General features: G+C 33.4%; 1 protein-coding gene across 34 annotated transcripts in view; it reads left to right on the forward strand.

The window, feature by feature from the left end:
- Positions 1–18,775, forward strand: part of RIMS2 (regulating synaptic membrane exocytosis 2) — a 792,768-nt gene that overhangs the window by 610,613 nt on the left and 163,380 nt on the right. For 12 of the 34 annotated variants that reach the window (XM_030937577.1, XM_030937582.1, XM_030937581.1 and 9 more), the window contains one exon: positions 11,423–11,595. The exons of the other annotated variants lie outside the window; for them this stretch is intronic. In XM_030937577.1, the coding sequence (XP_030793437.1) occupies positions 11,423–11,595 (173 nt within the window). The remainder of the gene's footprint in view (positions 1–11,422; positions 11,596–18,775) is intronic. 34 annotated transcript variants of the gene reach the window in all.

Consider the following 18,775-nt stretch of genomic DNA (forward strand, 5'->3'; position numbering starts at 1 on the left):
GAGAAAAGAATGGAAAAGTTGGCTGGGACAAGATTGTGGAGAACTTTGAATCTCTCAGTTAAAAATATAGAATATTCTACTACATTTTAAATTTTATGGTTGTATTCTTCTAAAATTTTTAATATTATTTTAAATACCCATATTATTTTAATGTCTATATCTTATATGTTAACATCTATATATCTATATTATTTTAATATTTTAATATCTATGTTACTTATGTTCTATATTATTTTTCTATATCTTATACAACCCATACAGAATTATGGGTTTGGAAGATTTTTGAGGAAGTTGCTGATACGAACAAATTTGTGCTTTTAGGAGGTAATACTCTAATGATATACTTAAGATGCATTTGAAAAGAACATTACAGACAAGGAATCCCATTAGGAGGCTATTGTAGTAGTCCAAGCAAGAGGTAATTGTTAGTCTTTGTTCCTGCTTTGACTGTTGGCTGCATCCCAAAATGTCTTTCTGTAAGCCCAGTTGATGCTTCTCTGTCTTCTCACACAGGGAACAAGAGTAGTGGGCCTCTTCAGATTTCCAACAGAATGTAATTATATTTGCCCTATCCCTGAATTTGATAGATCAGAGCAGTTCTCAGGCCCCTTCAGGTTTTTTAACATTACATAGTTATTCAGGCTATTATTTAGCCTTGATTCTCTTCAACACAAGTACTTTGAGTTATGCTATTACTTTCTAAAGTACTAATAATTGAAAGGGAACCTTATTTCCTATCTCCAGCTCATACATTTTTGTTGTGTTTCTGCCTGCTTCAGATTCCCAGGGCATTGGTCCTACTGCTATGTTCTCATGTCTTATTTCTGTTGCAACTTTTGGGATGCTAGCTTGCCACGTGATATCTGTAATATCTATACCCTATATCCCAATCATTTAGATATTCTTTAAACATTCATAAAAATCATATAATCCATGTAATGTTTAAAGAGGATCACAAAGGGCCAAGTGCTAGGAGTTTTTATAGCTAGTGACAATTTCTTTATGACTTTTCTTAATTCCAGCTAGATCTTATGGGTTTCTGATTTGAGGGCTTGAAGAAGCATTTAGTCATAATAATAACATAAGGGCTTTCAACTGGGCGCATTGGTTTAGATTAGCAGCAGGCATTTTGTTCTACCCTCTGGGGCTTGGATAGACATGAAATTGTATGTATGTGTCAGAATATTATTAATATATGTAAGGGTCTGAGAAAAACAGACTTTGAGAGTATTTGTTGACTGAGGCAGATATTTCAGATGACATGAGTTTGAGCTATTACTGAATAATAAAGGGTTTAAAAATAAATCTAAGACTAAAGCTATTGAAAAAAATATTTATTTTATGTGGTTACATCTATATCAATACACAGCTAAGTGTTAATGTTATATTGCATATTATCTGTAAAAGGTTAAAAAGCTGTTTTATCAGATGTGAAAAAGAAAACTATATATAAGATATTTGAAAGTTGTTTGTAAACCATAAAAAGTAATTAAATTTTAATTATTATTAGTGTTATGGTGATAGATTGTTATAGTCCTCAGTTTAACTTTCCTTAGTATCAAGTATAAACATAATTATAAAAACTAACTGACCGGTCATGGTGGCTCATGCCTATAATCCCAGCACTTTGGGAGGTCGAGGCGAGTGGATCACTTGAGGTCAGGAGTTCAAGACCAGCTTGGCCAACATGGTGAAACCCCGTCTCTACTAAAAATACAAAAACTAGCCGGGTGTGGTGGCAGGCACCTGTACTCCCAGCTACTCGGGAGGCTGAGGCAGGAGAATTGCTTGAACCTGGGAGGCAGAGGTTGCAGTGAGTTGAGATCACACCACTGCACTCCAGCCTGGGTAACTGAGCAAGACTCTGTCTCAAAAAAAAAAAAAAAAAAAAAAAAAAACCTAACTTGAGTAGAACGGTTTTAAGAATGAATAAACCTGAATTTCCAAGGCAGGTTTGGTATTATCCTACTCTAAGTAAATAAACCAATCTAGTGTGAAAGGACAATGCCCTTTTGTTTTTTGTTTGTTTTTTGTGGGACATGCAATTAGGTATTTTTATAAAGTATTTATAAAGTATTCATAGCCATTTTCATGTTTTTTTCAAGTCAAGGTAAAATTTTTGAGCTTATGGATTAATGATGATGTATATTTAGTATCATAATCTACAGCTTCTTTTATTTCATCATGGACTATGCCTAATTAATTATCATGGTAAATACTTACTATGTGTCAAGACCTGTGATCTCATTTAAAACTCATATTGGTCCTATTAAGAAGGTATTGTCTCCACAATGTGAATCTAGAAGCAGACTTAAAGAAGAGACTTGCCTAAGATTGTGTAGCTCCTAGTAAGTGGAAGAGCAGTTACACACCCATATCTTTCAGCTCTTAATCCCTTGTTCATTATGGTATACTGCCTGTTATCTAAATTAGATGACTATTATGATTTTCATCAATATTGTTGCTTAGGGAATATGTTTATACTATGAGGTCAGAAATTTTTTTCTGATACAGACCAGAAAGAGTTTGCATTCAGGAAAGTATGTCAGTCATGTTTGCACTCAGCTGTTTATAACAAAACACCTGACAAAATTATCTGAATAAACAAGGAATTTTACTTCATACAAGAAATCCAAACAGCCCAGGGCTGGTACTGTTACTTAAGACCCAAGCACTCTGTCCCCATCATCACAGAATGCCTGCTGTAGCTGTAGGCTTGGGTTTGAACTCCAATAAGAAAGGGGGAAAAAAAGGGAAAGACATATGGTCATACCAGCTATGTTAGCTCACTGTAATCAGAAACACAGTAGCTCTCCCTAAACTCCTCCCCTAGATTACTGCTTATATTTCAGAGGTCACACTCATATCAAATGATCACCTTACATACAAGGTAGAAAATGAAGTTGTTTTGTTTTGTTGTTATTAAAATCAGTGTGAATTCTTTTAATAAAGACCAAAGTGGGAGAGGGAATATTGAGTAGGCATTCAGCAGCAACTGCCACAAATAAATAGGTATTAAATATTCTAGTTACCAAAAGGAAAGACCAAGGACCCATTCATAACCCCCGATAGCTAAATATTTAGATAATATTTGTTTCCATTACATGACTAAGTAATATTTCTTGACTGATTAGAATGGAGGATACTGGGGAAGGAGGAGTCAAAGATAATTCACAACTTTTCTAGGTTTTAGTTGGATATTGAACCTATAGTGCAGGCAACATAAGAGGTACAGGGAGAGCTGGTTTAGGGTGAAAGAATAAATTTGGTTTGGGCTATATTGAATTTGTTGTGCCAACAAAAGAATGTACAGGAGATGTCCTGTCAGCATCTGGAAATACAGGTCTGAAGCTTGGGAAAGGTGAGAATAAGGATTTTATTAGTCATTACTTGGTAATTAAAATGGGTAGATGATGGATTATATCATCCTGGGGTACTATATTATAGTTAAAAGAAGGCTAAAGATGGGAACTTTGAGAAAATGTAATTTAAAATCAGGTTAGGGAAAACAAAGCTGGAAAAGGAGATTAAAAAGTAACACTCAGGGACATAGAGTAGAAACCCTGAGTGGCATTATCTCAGAAGTCATTATGGGAAATTTTCAAGAAGAGAGGGGAAAGAAAAAGACTAAAAAGATACCACTGACTAGTAAATTAGGATGTTATTGGGGAATTTTGTTCTGGTGGGGTTTTGTTTTTGTTTTTGTTTTTGTTTTTGTTTTTTTTGAGAAGAGTTTTAGTACATGATAGAATGGCTTAAGAGTCGTTGATTCTCTTGAAGAACATGGCAAATTCATTTGTTAAGGGCAAAAACATAAGCTTTGCAGCTACCTGAGATCTCTAAACCTGGGGTTTCATTGCAGCACTGGCATTTCTATCTCTGAAAACTGAGAAATCGATAGAAGTAAATTAAGATTGTTTCTCAAGGAGAAGCTGATTACTAATAGACATTGAGTTCCCACAAAGCCAAGCCTTAGGGAAAGTCATAATTGACTACTGGCAGTAATTCTTCCTCTGTAAATTCTCCAGGAAAAATTATTCACCTCATAAATTTCCTTCACATCAAGCAACAGCTGATTCATTTGTAAGTCTTGGCATACATGCTAATGGCTACCCTTTCTTTGCAGCTTTTTACTTTAAGCTGTTCTTGCTATTTCATGTTTCAAAGACTTCTCTGGATGAGTCTATTTCTAGATCTCTAGAATGGAGAAAATACCTTCTTCACAGATCCAATGTGAACTTTAAATGAGATAACAGATCTTGATACATAGTAAATATTTATTGTCCCTTACTCATTCTCTCCTCAGGAGTCTTAGTGAGCCCTATAAACAAAGCCTGTATTCCTAAACCCCACAACCAGTGGTGTGCCCAAGTGTCTGTTCAGTGACCACTTGGTAACTTGAAATCTGCCATAATGGGAGTATTTATATCATGGAAATCAGAAAACTCCATAAATTGGAATTTGTTTCCCCAGAAAGCTAGTTGTTAAACATTTACTGTTTAACAGCACTGCCTATACCCACCACAGAGAATGAAATAATTAGGTGACTAAACCCTATACAGCTATCAGTGTAGTATCTTGTGCACTGATTTGGTACTTCATAATGGAATAATGCTTCAGTATATAGCCCAGATAAAGCAAATCATTCCATTCATTCATTGTGATCATTAAACATTCATTGAGTTCCTTCTAAATGCCAGGCCCAGATGTAGATAATAAGATTACTGAAATCAACAAAAGTCATTATCCTCTGGGAGTTTATAATCTAGTGGGTGGGTAGATTACAAATAGATTGATAAATAGCTAGATAGATGATTGATACATGGATGGATGGATAGACAAGGGAGAAGTACACATAATACCACATGATAGTAAAGGCATGAGTAAAGTAGTTGAGGATTATATAGATATAATAAAGGCATGAGTAAAGTAGTTGAGGAACATTCAAAGCAGTTATTAATTCTCTTTGAAGGAGTTAAGGAAGACTTCACAGAGGAGGTGACATCTTAAACTGTGCCTTAGAGGATGACTAGACCTATGTAATGGAGAGGGTGTTGAGTATGGCTCATCCTACCTAACTGTACTTCCTTTGGACTCCAGCTATCACAAAGACTACCTCATATGGTTTGGGAGAATTAAATAAAATAATCCACATATATTATTTACAACAGTACGTTTCACAGGGTATACAAATAATAACTGTAGCTAGTTTAATTACTATATCAAACTGAAGAGGCCATCAGGCCTGAAGACCAACAAGGGAGAAAATTCAGTGCCTCAGTCTCCAGTGAAAATTTTATATACTTGACTCCTTTCCAGACTGAGGCATGATGTTCATTGGGCTCAGCTTTACTGCAGCCTCCTTCCTTTTGAGCTCTGCAGCTATCAGAAATCTTTCAAGCTGGGATTTCATTTGCAGAATTTTGTTTACTAGACTAAATCTTAAATAAGTCCTCCAATGTCTTTGGCATTTTCTCTCTGCCTTCTTCTCCCAATTTTAGACCGTTATCGCACAATACCTTCTTTAGAAGTCATAGCTAAACAAAATTATCTGACAAGTACATTTTTTATACAATTCAGCATTCAGATCAGGCACTGATAAGAGCCTTGGGTAGGACAGAGAAAAATATCATCTTGAAGTAGCTCCTCAAAGAAAAAGTACCTGCAATTGTGTTACTATCGAAGAGTAACAACTGTTTTCTTTCTGTTATTATATGAAATTAAAACAAGATGACAAAAATGCACATGGTTATTTAATGACTGCAGTGCCAGAATTCCCTCTGCCCTCTTCTTTCCTCTACCTCCCCTAGACTGATATCAAGAGCCCTGTCCAGAACTTCAGCCTAACTTTTATCTTCCAAATATTACGTTTGCCTTAGTTTTCTTCCCCGCCCGCCCCCTGGTCTTTTGACTAACTCAGTATTTCCTTCTTGAATATGATATTATTCAGGTATCCAGGTACTTCTTGATAACATAAGACTTGTTTTTCTTCAAAATTGGGCTTCTATATTATCCAGTATTTTGCTATAATTAAATTTTTTATTATTGTTTTATACAATAAATGGTTGTTAACTGGTGAGATTTGTAGAAGACAAGTGATATTTAAGGACATTCATAATCCTGCCTCCATCTTTTGTCTGAAGATCAAACAACCAGAGTTCTTGAGGTGCTTTAGCAAAATCAGAGTTGGAAATGGCCTAAGAACTTCAAATGACTACTGGAAAAAATGAAACTGATTTTAGAAATTGTAATTTATTTTTTAAATATATCATTCTAACACTTTAATAATAGCCTTCTTTTCAATAGAGCTCTGCAGGTACACTGTTACTTTCCACTGATGTTAGATATATAGGAAGAACATTAACTTTTCCAAGCCACTTAGGAACTCTTTAAAGTCTGGAACATCCTGAAGAACAATCATTTCCTGTAAATTTTTCTAGTTCATGATCTTAATAGTAATGTACAGAACATTAAAATGTTGTCCGGAAAAACTTCTTTACTCTCTTCCAAGATTTTAATGATCTTTAATCAGAGCACAGTTTTCAGCTAAGATCATGTTATCGTTCTTTGTTTTTGTTCCATTAAAGAGAATGGTTAACAGGCCATTCGTTGTTCATCTATCAGCTATATTGTAATACATGCTAATTATTTAAAACATTATGTATTGTATAGTGCCAAGACAACACCAACCATTTCCTAAATAAATAAATTTACTTACTCACATTCATAGCTCATTACCTTGGTATAATAACAATTCAGCTGCTTCTCTCTCATTGTTGAAGTATATAACTTTTGTTTATCATATTTTAGGAAAAGTAAAACTACATTTATCCATTTTAAGTGTTGACTCTATTATTAAGTCGTTTAGTACTTAGATTTCTGGGGGTGGGGGTTGAGTTGTATATGTGAATATGTTAAATTCTAAATATGTTAAAAATGTATTCTTCTGAAATTTTATTTATTAAAAATATTTTTCATATTCTTTCTCACTGTCCAGATTTCTCATTTTTAAAAGCATATGTCCATTTGTAATGGAAACCTGAGCTAATCCCAATGGTAAACATGCTCAGTGGCTTAGAAGTCAACAGAGAAATACATTTGATGAAAGCCTTGGGTAGATAGCAGAATCATCATTAATCACCATTAAACTAGAGCCTTTAGCTAATTTCTATTCTTTCTTTATATAAACTATTCCATTCAGTTTCCTTCTATTTAATGACCTTCTGCTTTAGGCATTGGAAATAAGCTTTTGCTATTTGCTAAGCATACTATTATGTATTTTGAATATATTTTTCTCAAAAATTCTTAAACTGGAGTGTATTCTTATCTTCCTAGTAAGAAGGCTAAAACTCATAGTTTAAATTAAATTAAGTTAAATATTTGACTCTTAGGTGCTAAGAGACACACAAAGATGAGGAAGATACTGTGCTGGCCTTCAGGTGTTTGTAGTCTAATGGGGGTTTGAAAATTAAACATGAACACATTTACATACACATGCATACATCTATGTATGTATATACAGAGAGAGAGAGAGAGAGAGAGAGAGAGAGAGAGATAGATAGATAGATAGATAGATAGACAGACAGACACAGCCCTATGACAAGAGGTCATGTGTGATGAATTATACACACTGTCTCTTGTCGTAGGGCTGTGTGTGAATAAAAGGCATAAAACCTTTACACTATTATAACGCTGTGAAAAAAGGCATAAAACTACAATATGAGGAATCTTATCTTTCCTTAAATTTTGCATATCTAAAATTTTAGCTCAGCAAACTGGATGATCTGAGAAGTCTTGGATAAAGATGTGCACAGTGCACACCATGCTAACCTGTCTTTTAAAAGCTAAACAAATTAAAGCCTGTATGCACCTATGAATCATAGCAACAAGACTAGACATCATGACAGACCTAAAAAAACAAAGCCTAGAGTAGACAAAATCAGAATCCTAACTACTGAAATTGAAAAGCCAAATATTTTAGGAAAAGTAAAATATTAGTTCGTTAGGTTTCTAACTAATAAGTAGTTAGGTTTCAGATATGAAAGAAAAGCAAATTGGACAAAAACCAATCAGGAAAGCATGGGATACATGAGTACCTAGTGGCTTTGGATGTCAGGATAAGGTTCTAAGACAAATATTAAAAATAAGACATGTTCTATGTCGGCCAGGAAGTGTCATATATTTCCTGCTGAGATAAAGATATTCTTCATCCTGCAGTTGGGAATCAGTGTTTCCCTATTAGGTAATGGGATATGGATGAACCTGGCCAAATGGGGAAGGTGAAGCCTGAGGACATACTAGGAGTCAGTAGTAAAGTTGGGTTTAAAATTTTAATTTTGTTTTATAAACATATTTTCTGAAGTAGATATCTTGGATATATGTAAAAATAATTATGTTTTTGTAGCTTAGAATAGTCTTAATATATTTATTAAATATTTCTACCTAATATTCTTTAGCTAAAGATATTCCTGAAATTTACATAAGCCAGTATTTGGCTACTATTTAATCATCATCATCATTATCATTGTCATCATTTGTCATCACTTGTTATGTGTCAGATATTGTGCTAAGTGCTTTACACACATTGTCTTGCTTAATCCTTGCAGCAAGCCTTGGAGACAGGCACAATTATTATCCATATTTTAACAGATGAAAAACTGAGACTCACAGAAGCAATTGATCCAAGATCACAAACCTAATAATCTATGTAGCCAGAATTCAAATGATTCAGTCCCATTCCAGAGCATTGGCTCTTAATGATTACATTATTGCCCTTACTACTGCCAGAGTTAAAACTTACAGTTTTCCTTTTGAATTTAGATGATACAATAATCCCATGAGCAAAAACAAATAAGAAATATATTACCAAAACTGCTTTCATATTCAATAATAAATTACTTTAAAAGAAAGAATAGCAGCTGTTCTTCTTTTTTATTATAAATTATAAGAATCAGAGAAAAGTCCCCCATATGCAGTATAGTATCTGTTGAACAATTTTATAGCTTTGAAAAATTTCTTAAAACTTTGATTTTTGTATGAATAAATGCCCAAAAAACATATAAGTAAAATGAAATCTTTCCACATATACCTTACCTTGAGATCACATTTACTTTCAATACATTTTGTGAAAATATATAGATATATCATTTATTGTATTATATAGTATACAATATATTATTATATAGCGTACATATTGTATATATTATATAGACAGATATAACATGGATAATGTTGACCCCATTCATTTAAATGCTATTCTAGGCAATGGCTTTCATCATTGTCGTTTAAAGCAAAATGTTTGGTATTTTAAAATGACTTTACTTGAAAAATAATATTATGATCTAAATTGTCTTTGAATAAATGCGCTGTATATTAATAATGTGTCTTTTAAAATTAAACCCTTTGGCTCTATTTAAATAGATATTTCCTCAGAAAAGGCAGAAATTTTTAGAAGAATTTAATTGTATGCTTTTGATAATTGAGAGTTTATCTAACAAGATAGAAAGTTAAAGTGGACTAAGAAAGGCTAATTCTCACCTAATTTGAATATTTGTTGCTAGGTTAATGGATTTAACTAAAATTTTATGGAGCCTTAGAAATAATTTCTTTACGTTTGAAGAAGAGTCAACTTTTAAAACGGATAGCTAGATACTGAGAGGTTCTGGAAAAAAACAATCAACAGATAACTTATATCGCATTTACTGTTTATGCTCTGTTGCCACTCAATTTATCTTGGTCAAAATGTTTATATATATCTAATATTTGCAATGAATTGTCATTCGTGGGGGATTGTTTATTAGGTAATTATTCTCTAAGACATAGCAAGTGGTTGATATAAAATAATCATCTTTCTTTTTTTTTTTTTTTTTTTTTTTTTTTTTTTTTTTTTTTTTTTTTTTTTTTTTTTTTTTGAGGCGGAGTCTCGCTCTGTCGCCCGGACTGGAGTGCAGTGGCCAGATCTCAGCTCACTGCAAGCTCCGCTTCCCGGGTTTACGCCATTCTCCTGCCTCAGCCTCCCGAGTAGCTGGGACTACAGGCGCCCGCCACCTCGCCCGGCTAGTTTTTTTTTGTATTTTTAGTAGAGACGGGGTTTCACCGTGTTAGCCAGGATGGTCTCGATCTGCTGACCTCGTGATCCGCCCGTCTCGGCCTCCCAAAGTACTGGGATTACAGGCTTGAGCCACCGCTCCTGGCCAATAATCATCTTTCTAAGGCTTTATGGAATTTGCTAATATCTGTGATTAGAAAATTCTCCTTTGCAAAATTAACTAGATAAGAGTGTTTCAGCATTAAGTTTGAAGCACGTCTAAACAAATCAAAATCAATTAGCAGATAATCTCTTAACCCAGTAATAGTCATATTTGATGTTTATAGTAAGAATACTGTTGTATCACCAAGTTATAATAATACTGTAATACTACAGGCTACATTTACTTACATTATACCAGATACCACATATGTCTTAGTTCTAGGCCTTGCATAAAAAGATATTATTATCCTTTTTTTTTATAAGAAGCCTTTTGCAGATTAAATGATTTGCTCAGATTTACTCAACTAGTGAGAGTTTTTCTTACTTCAGGTTTCCAGACTCCAAAGTCTATCCTTTTTACATCTCAACAAAACGACTCTTAGCAAATGATTTTTTGTTGTCAAAATAAAGTTAAATTTTGTCCATTAGTTTTTACATTAAATGTATTTTATGAGACTAGGTCATTAACATAAAGCCTTTACGATGGTTTTTAATTTACCAGAATATCTGAACACCCAAGAATACCCTGCAACCCTGGCTGTGCCAGTTAACTATCTGATTATTTCAATTCCAGGAAGTTTGAGCTATTGTAAATAATAATGACTTTTTCTAGTATTTCTAGGATTCATCAAAATCCAGCAGCCACTCTGAAATTAAACTTTCTCTTTTCTCTTGGCTTTTCTAAAAAAGTTAATGGTTGAATAATTAGATTTTATATTATCTCTAGGTTTTCAGTGAAGCATAATGGATTAATTGATGGCTACTAGAATTGGTTTCTATAAGTGATAATGGCAGCTTTATTATACTTGGGATTTTTAAAAACTTTTATTAAAAAATAAAATTTTTATACTTCCTAACATTAAGCCAAATGCTCATTTCCCAGATCTTACCTAAATGTTCTTTCCTGAGGCCAGTGCTTTTTTGAAACTATTTTAATGGCCTTCATTGGGGTGTGGTAAAAACATTCTAATTACTTTGCTAAAAACAAAGGTTTCATATAAATTGAATTTTTCTTTTAGGATAATTGCCATTCACTTTTGTTTTATATGCAACTGAGTGGGATTTTGCAGCTTCCTCTGTGGACAATGAAAGTGCTGAAATAGGAGAAAGCTAATAATTGCTTTGTGTGGTAATACTGACAACTTCTGCATATTTGTCAATCTGTGTTAACAGTATCGATCAGGATGGGATCCTCATAGAGGGGCAGATAATGTTTCTACTAAATCTTCGGACAGTGATGTAAGTGATATATCTGCGGTTTCAAGGACTAGTAGTGCTTCTCGTTTCAGCAGCACAAGCTACATGTCTGTCCAGTCAGAACGCCCAAGAGGAAACAAGAAAATCAGGTGAGTAAGGGGATTTCAACAACAAACTTCTCCAAATATGTTTTAGAAGGTCCTTGTGTTTCTTGGATGAACATAAAATTATATATTTCTAAAAGGTTAATCTATTTTAAAGCGAGGGGAGCTCAATTTCAGTACATACTACTTTTTAATATATTTTAACACACATTTCGGACTTCTTGCACCAAAAAAAAATGTTATGGAACTGTGGATAATTTTGCTTACTAGATCACTGGAAATCATACCTTTCTTCATGTTTGTAATTTAAAAATTAAGATCTTTTATTACATCTTTACTGAAATAAAAGTGATGGCTGAGACTTGAATTTTTCATGTTCCAAGGAACATGAAAATAGTATATTTTGTTATTAGAAAATGTAAGAATAATACTTTTTCAGTAGTATGCTTTCCCATCCTCTTGAAATTTTTATGTATGCATAGAAAAAGTACTCATCTTCTCAAGAAAATTTATACATGTAGTATATAAGTTAGTATAATTTGTGTTTCTTACTTGTCCTATAGATTTTATAGATGCCTAAGCTAAATTTTGTTTTACTCTTATTGGATTAAAAAATTTATAATAGGGAGATCACAGCTTTTACCTTTTTTCATGTAATTTTATAAAAGGAAAATGATTTAAAAACTGTTACAATTAAGTGCTATTTATACAGTGCTTCTCTAGTATACACTGAAGTTTTCAACATTTAAAAGATATAATTTTTATTATGTTTTGATAGTTTTATTACCTTTCTGTTTAATTTCATAAGTGTTTTTTCTTGACTTTCTTTCTTTTTTTGTGTGTTTATTTGCATGCCTTCAATTTGTGTTGCTTTCAAAAGACCAAAGGGAATAGAAGAGGGAGGGAAAGAAGGGGATAAGCATGAAGAGATAGTTCATGAGAAGGAAGAGGTAAAGGAAGAAAGAATTAATGAGAATGAGAAAGGGAAAGAGATTGCCAAAACATGTAATAAGGAGAAAAACAGAGAATCAGGAGACGAGGAAAAAACACAAGATATACCCGAGCAAGGGAAAGAAAAAGAACAGTGGAATAAAGAGGATTTGCAAAGGAGATTCTCACAAGATGATGCCAGGTAAAATATGTTATTTGTAGGCATTTCCCATTAGTAATGTAGTCTTTTTTACTATTCCTAAAAATTATTTTGCCATTTACATTTGCTTTATTTTCTTGTGTTTTATCTAGTTAGCTTCTAATAATACTAATTAATATGTTGATAAACTATTATCAAATAGATTGATTTATTAAACAGTCTTGAATTTGTATCCACTAGCTCTGAGAGTCTGATTTATTTGGTTACCAAGTTCGTTATGAATAACTGAATCAAATGTAAATTTCCCTGTGTCTCTTTTAACATGAATTACTGTATATCTTCTTTATCTGTAAGGTCTAATAAAGATCATTGAAAAGAGAAACTTGAAAATTATTTACCAATATTGAAAACTGCTTCAGACACAAATAAGGCAAAGTTCTTTAAAATGAACTTCTGAAGTGGCTGAAAAAAATTGAGTTTACTTTACAAGAAATATTATGTCCTAGAAACTTCAAAAATGAATGAGAAAACAGGTAGCAAACAGTAGACTTTATTCTGGCTCTGGTTCCCTTGCTTCTTCTTAGTTTTCTGGTAGGTTCTAGTGCAATTTGAGTCCTGCAGAAGATTACAAAGCAGGAGCAATGTTTTTTAATACTCTGAAAAGAAAGAATAGATGCCTTAGGGTTTATTAGAAGGCAAACATGGGTTGTGCCTTTCTTAAACTTGTACCATTAGATGAATTTCTGCAGAGGGAACTTTGAACAGGGAGAAAGGCAGGGAAAAAATACAGGCAGCATGGCATAAAAACAACTGTATTTTAATTTTCATAGCACAAGCCAGTAAGTAAGTATGAAGCTATCTTTACAGTATTATATGTATGACATACAGTCAGCTTAGCACAAGTGTGCAGCAAGACTTTATCCTTCTGCTTGAGGATATGAGGTTGTTCTAATTACATTTATATGAGACTGAAAATTGTAAATTATATACAGTTTGGAGGGATTGAGTTTTCTAGTAGTCCAGAATTTGATTTTGTATAGGTACAAAGCCTGCTCAATAAAAGCACACCTTATTTATAAGCAAGATTTTGCCTTACTATATCTAAGCCCAATCTAAAATTGTGCTTTTCTCACTTTTCTCACAGTGAGACAGATAATTGGGATAGATCTCTACCCATTGAGTATATGATTCAGTGATTTAGCCAGTGTCCCTTCACTTGTTATCTTAGATATATTTAACTGTATTTGTGCTCTATGACAGTTTCTCTATAACAGGCATTAAACATAAAAATGAATCTTAAGGCATATTTTGTTATTTGAGTCTAAATTAGTAATTTCAAATCTGTCTTTGGTATTCATCTAACTTTTGATAATTACATTGGTTTACTAATAAAGATGACCATTTTTCTGATTTGTTGGGCATAGGATTATTTCATCACTAATTCACAGAGAAAAGCTTTCCAAGGTGTCCTTGGAAAGATACACAGAGTTTCCTTTCTTCCAAGAGCAAAGAAAAGAATGAGTCTCTAATGTGTTTTCTACATACTGTAGAGATGAGAACACATGAGTCCCTTGGTGTTTGCCTGGAGCCCAGATCCCACACTGCCATACCTGGCTTGCTGGGCAGAGATTCAGAGACGACTATAACCTTAAGTTTCTGGTTTTTAAATAGTACTCGCTTCATTATTTCTTCAAAAAAAGAGCACATTATTTTCCAAGGAAAAGGAAAAATGGTATATTCTAGAAATGCAGTTCATCAAAGCACTACACTTTGCTTAAGTAACTGTGTAATACTTCTGGAACTGTAAACTAGAGGAGACCAGGTTGATCTCTGTAGGGAACATATATCCTGGAACATGGCAAGAAGTATCAATGGCAATTGTTTATAAGAAAATATTGGGGCCGGGTGCAGTGGCTCATGCCTGTAATCCCAGCACTTTGGGAGGCTGAGGTGGGAGGATCACGAGGTCAGGAGATCAAGGCCATCCTGGCCAACATGGTGAAACCCCGTCTCTACTAAAAATACAAAAATTAGCTGGGCTTGGTGGTGTGTGCCCATAGTCCCAGCCACTTGGGAGGCTGAGGCGGGAGAATCGCTTGAACCCAGAAGGTGGAGGTTGCAGTGAGCCGAGATCGCGCCACTGCACTCCAGCCTGGTGACAGAGTGAGACTCCATCCCCAAAAGAGAAAAAGAAAAAGAAAATGTTGGTAGCACTCATTAATCATTTCAACATAGGCTTTTGAATTTGCTTTTACTTCTTAGAATAAATCTCAGTCTTTATTGTGAGGGAAAATATGTCTGAGTATTCCAAGCATCATTTTGTTTTGGTAGTTAATAAACACAATCATAGATTGTTTAAATATTAATAACAGCTTATGTTCTTATACAACATTATTGTAAATAATCTTATTCTATAATACAGGCTGAATATACCATATCTGAAATGCTTGGGACCAGAAGTGTTTCCGAGTTTGGATTTTTTTCAGATTTTGAAATTTTTGCATATATATAATGAGATATATTGAGGATAGGACCCACGTGTAAACACTAAATTCATTTATGTTTTATAAACACCTTACACACATAGCCTGAAGGTAATTTTATCCAGTATTTTTAATACTTTTGTGCATGAAACAAAGTTTGTCTGCATTGAACGATCAGAAGCAAGCAAAGACATCTGTCTCAATCACTCATGTGGACAGTCTGTGGTTGTTTGGCATCATCGCCATTTCTGACTCTGAATTTCTGTAGTCCCAACCAATAGTCACTTTTTAACACTTATTAACACATAAATACTTAACAGTAAAAAATATGACAAACTGTTAATACAGTGAAAGGGTAATGTGTTCAGGGAACTAAGCAGCATAGTAGCATCACCAGAATACCTATATCAGCTGTTAAGCAATAGCAAAACAAAAACAAAAACAAAAAAATGGCAGGCTTTCAATCTCTCCCTGCAATGTCATGTTTTGATTTAAAGGCTACTGTGCATTGTGGCACTCAGAAAGTTTTGGATTTTGGAGCAGTTAGGATTTCGGATTTTCAAATTAGGGAATGCTCAACCTATATATGATTAACATTTTTTATATTTTATTTGAAATATAAGTGTTATTAAGGGTGGTCCAAAAGTAATTGCAGCTTTTGCCATTACGTTTAATGGCCATTACTTTTAATGCCATTAATTTTAATGGCAGAAGCCACAATTACTTTTACACCAACCTAATATGAAGAAAAAAAGCTTACCTCAAAGTTTAATATTTATAGCAATGCTAGTACTTACAATTAACACAGTAACTAAAATAAACAGAATCCATTATAATTACTGTTTTCATTAATTAGATCTAATTGTATGATACAGATCTTACTGCATGATTATGTTCATTTTATAGTAAGTCACATTATAGTAAGTCTACTGAATGTAAAAGGAGAAATGACTAGCAAAGAGTAAGTTCCAAAACAGTTTAAGTGTTTAAATATAATATTTTTTCCTGTTGAGTAATGAGTAATATATTTATACTTAGCTATATTTACACACACATCAAAAATTAAAATTTAAAAAGTTTAATGAAATTAAACATGTTAAAATTTCTAAGCCTGAGAGTGATGCAGTTTCTTAGCCATGTGTGGATGGATGTTTGAGGATAGTTCCATATCCAAAGTGTCATCAGGATGGCCTTAACAAATTCATAAGAATATTTGATGAAATATTCAGAGAAAGGCAATCTTAAGTAATTTGCAATGGAAGATAGAAAAAAACTAATACTGAAAAGCATAGTATTGTCAAAAGCAACAATGTTGGTAACTTTGTGTTCAAACTAAAAATCAAGAAATTATTTCTCTATATACTTATGGTTCTCAGGCATATCTATAAATGCTATGGAATTATCATTACTCTTTTTTAAGAGAATTGCTGTTTTTAAGCTAGAGAATTTTTTAAGGAAAAAATTTGTCATTAGTTCAAATTTTCATGAATACCCGATTGTAAGAGACTTAAGCCATTTCAATTATCTAGCAAAAGATCTCATAATCTTTAGAAGGGCAAGCAGAATAATCATTAATGAAACATTTATTCAAAGTCATTGCTGCTAACATATTCTACATCAGAGTTAGTGTGAAAACAGATTACATAGCCATGTGATATAACTTTATATATACAGCCTATTTATGCCTATATTATAGAATTTTAAAGGGGAAGCAGAGGTCTCTTGAAAATAGTTGTGATTAGGACTCTAAAATACGAAGATTGTCATCCTGACTGTCATGTACACCTATCCATTTTGTCTGTCTGGGCTTTTTAGCGTGTTAAACAGAGGAATGGATTTTTCAATGATTCACATATTATCATTCCATAGCTTAGATGATAGTATACAGCAAACAGGAAAGTGAGCATTGCCTTTTATACTGATGATTTGCCTTTATTATCATAAATTCAAGAGGTAATTGGTTCTTTGACCACTGGTAAAACAAAGAGCTGAATGTAAGTTTCTACTATTTGGTAGATGTTTCCAGACAGTATTTAATATTCCATTCCAATATTCTATCAAGTTTAGTTGTTGTTGTTGTTGTTGTTGTTTTTAATTTTCTGGAAGTGTGTTTCAGTGCCAACTCATCCCAGAGGGTATGATGGGCTATGCTTCTCCACCAAGTATTACCTGTGGCTTGTACTTTCTTTTTTGTTGTTGTTTTCTTCTTTGTCACTAAGGCTATCTTCTGTTTACCACCAATGAAAATCTTATAAGCCCGAATAACTTCTACTCTGTTTTATGATTGTGCATAATACTCAACTGGGAACTTTTTAAAAGTACTTGAACATCACTCCTAAAGTTGTGATTCTGCATTTTTAAAACACCACAGGTGATTATGATGCCAGTAGAGTGTAGGTGCTATTCCTCCTCTCTTTTTGGTTGCTTGTATTTCCTAATGAAATTTCAGTTCAACTTGTCAATTCAGGGGGAAAATTTCTGGGATTTTGATAGAGATTGTGTTCCGTTAGGTCAATTTGAGGATTGTTGCCATTTTAAGAATATTAAGTCTTCTAATCCATGAGCACAAAATGTTGTTCCATTTATGTTTTCTTTATTTTTCTGCCCCATATGATCTGCAGAAACATTTATTTTTTCTTTACTTTCTCATTTTTTTCTCTTTTTTTGAGACAGCATCTCACTGTGTCACCCAGGCTGGAGTACAGTGGTGCAATCATGGCTCACTGCACCCTCTATCTCCCCAGGCTCAGGTGATCCTCCCACCTCAGCCTCCTGAATAGTTGTGACTACAGGAGCACGCCACCACACCCAGCTAATTTTTTTAAAAAATTTTGTAGAGATGGGGTTTGGCCATGTTGCCTAGGCAACATGACTCCCTCCTCAGCAATCCTCCCTCCTCAGCCTCCCAAAGGGCTGGGATTATGGGTGTAAGCCACCATACCCAGCTTCTTTACTTTCTTGCAATGATGTTTTGTAGTTTTCAGTATATACATATTTTACTTCTTTTGTTAAATTTATTCTAAGTAATTTGTTTAGATGCTATTGTAAATTGAATTGTTTCATTACTTTCATTTTTCATTGTTCATTGCTAGTGTATAGAAATACAATTAATTTGTGTATGTTGATCTTGTATCCTTGCTGTACTCATTTATTAGCTGTAATAGTTTTTTGTTGATTCCTTAGAATTTTCTATATAGGAGACCATGTCACCTGCATTTAAAGATAGTTTTACTTTCTCTTTTTCAATCTGAATCCCTTTTATTTCTGTTTCTTGCCTAATGAATCTCCTCTACTATGTTGGTTAACTTATGGCTAGAACCTCCTCTACTATGTTAAGTAGAAGAGACTCATGGAAAATTTTTAAAGAAACAGCAATAGACGTATAGAATTACTTTTACAGTAGCTATCCAAGCATTTTTGAGGATATTGTCTCTTATGCTACCAACCATTTTAGAATAATCTGGGTAAAACTTTAAGATTGTATTATTATCTCTCTTAAAGAACTGATATAGCTGTCTTACTGATAAGAAAACAATGTAGCCCATTGTATTTTCTTTTTTATCTAGTGTGTCGGCAAGTTCAAGTGAAATGTCAAAAACATACTAATCCCATTCAATTTCTTTATATATATATATATATATATATATATATA

The sequence above is a fragment of the Rhinopithecus roxellana genome, chromosome 9 (assembly GCF_007565055.1).
Source record: "Rhinopithecus roxellana isolate Shanxi Qingling chromosome 9, ASM756505v1, whole genome shotgun sequence".
NCBI classification, from domain to species: domain Eukaryota; kingdom Metazoa; phylum Chordata; class Mammalia; order Primates; family Cercopithecidae; genus Rhinopithecus; species Rhinopithecus roxellana.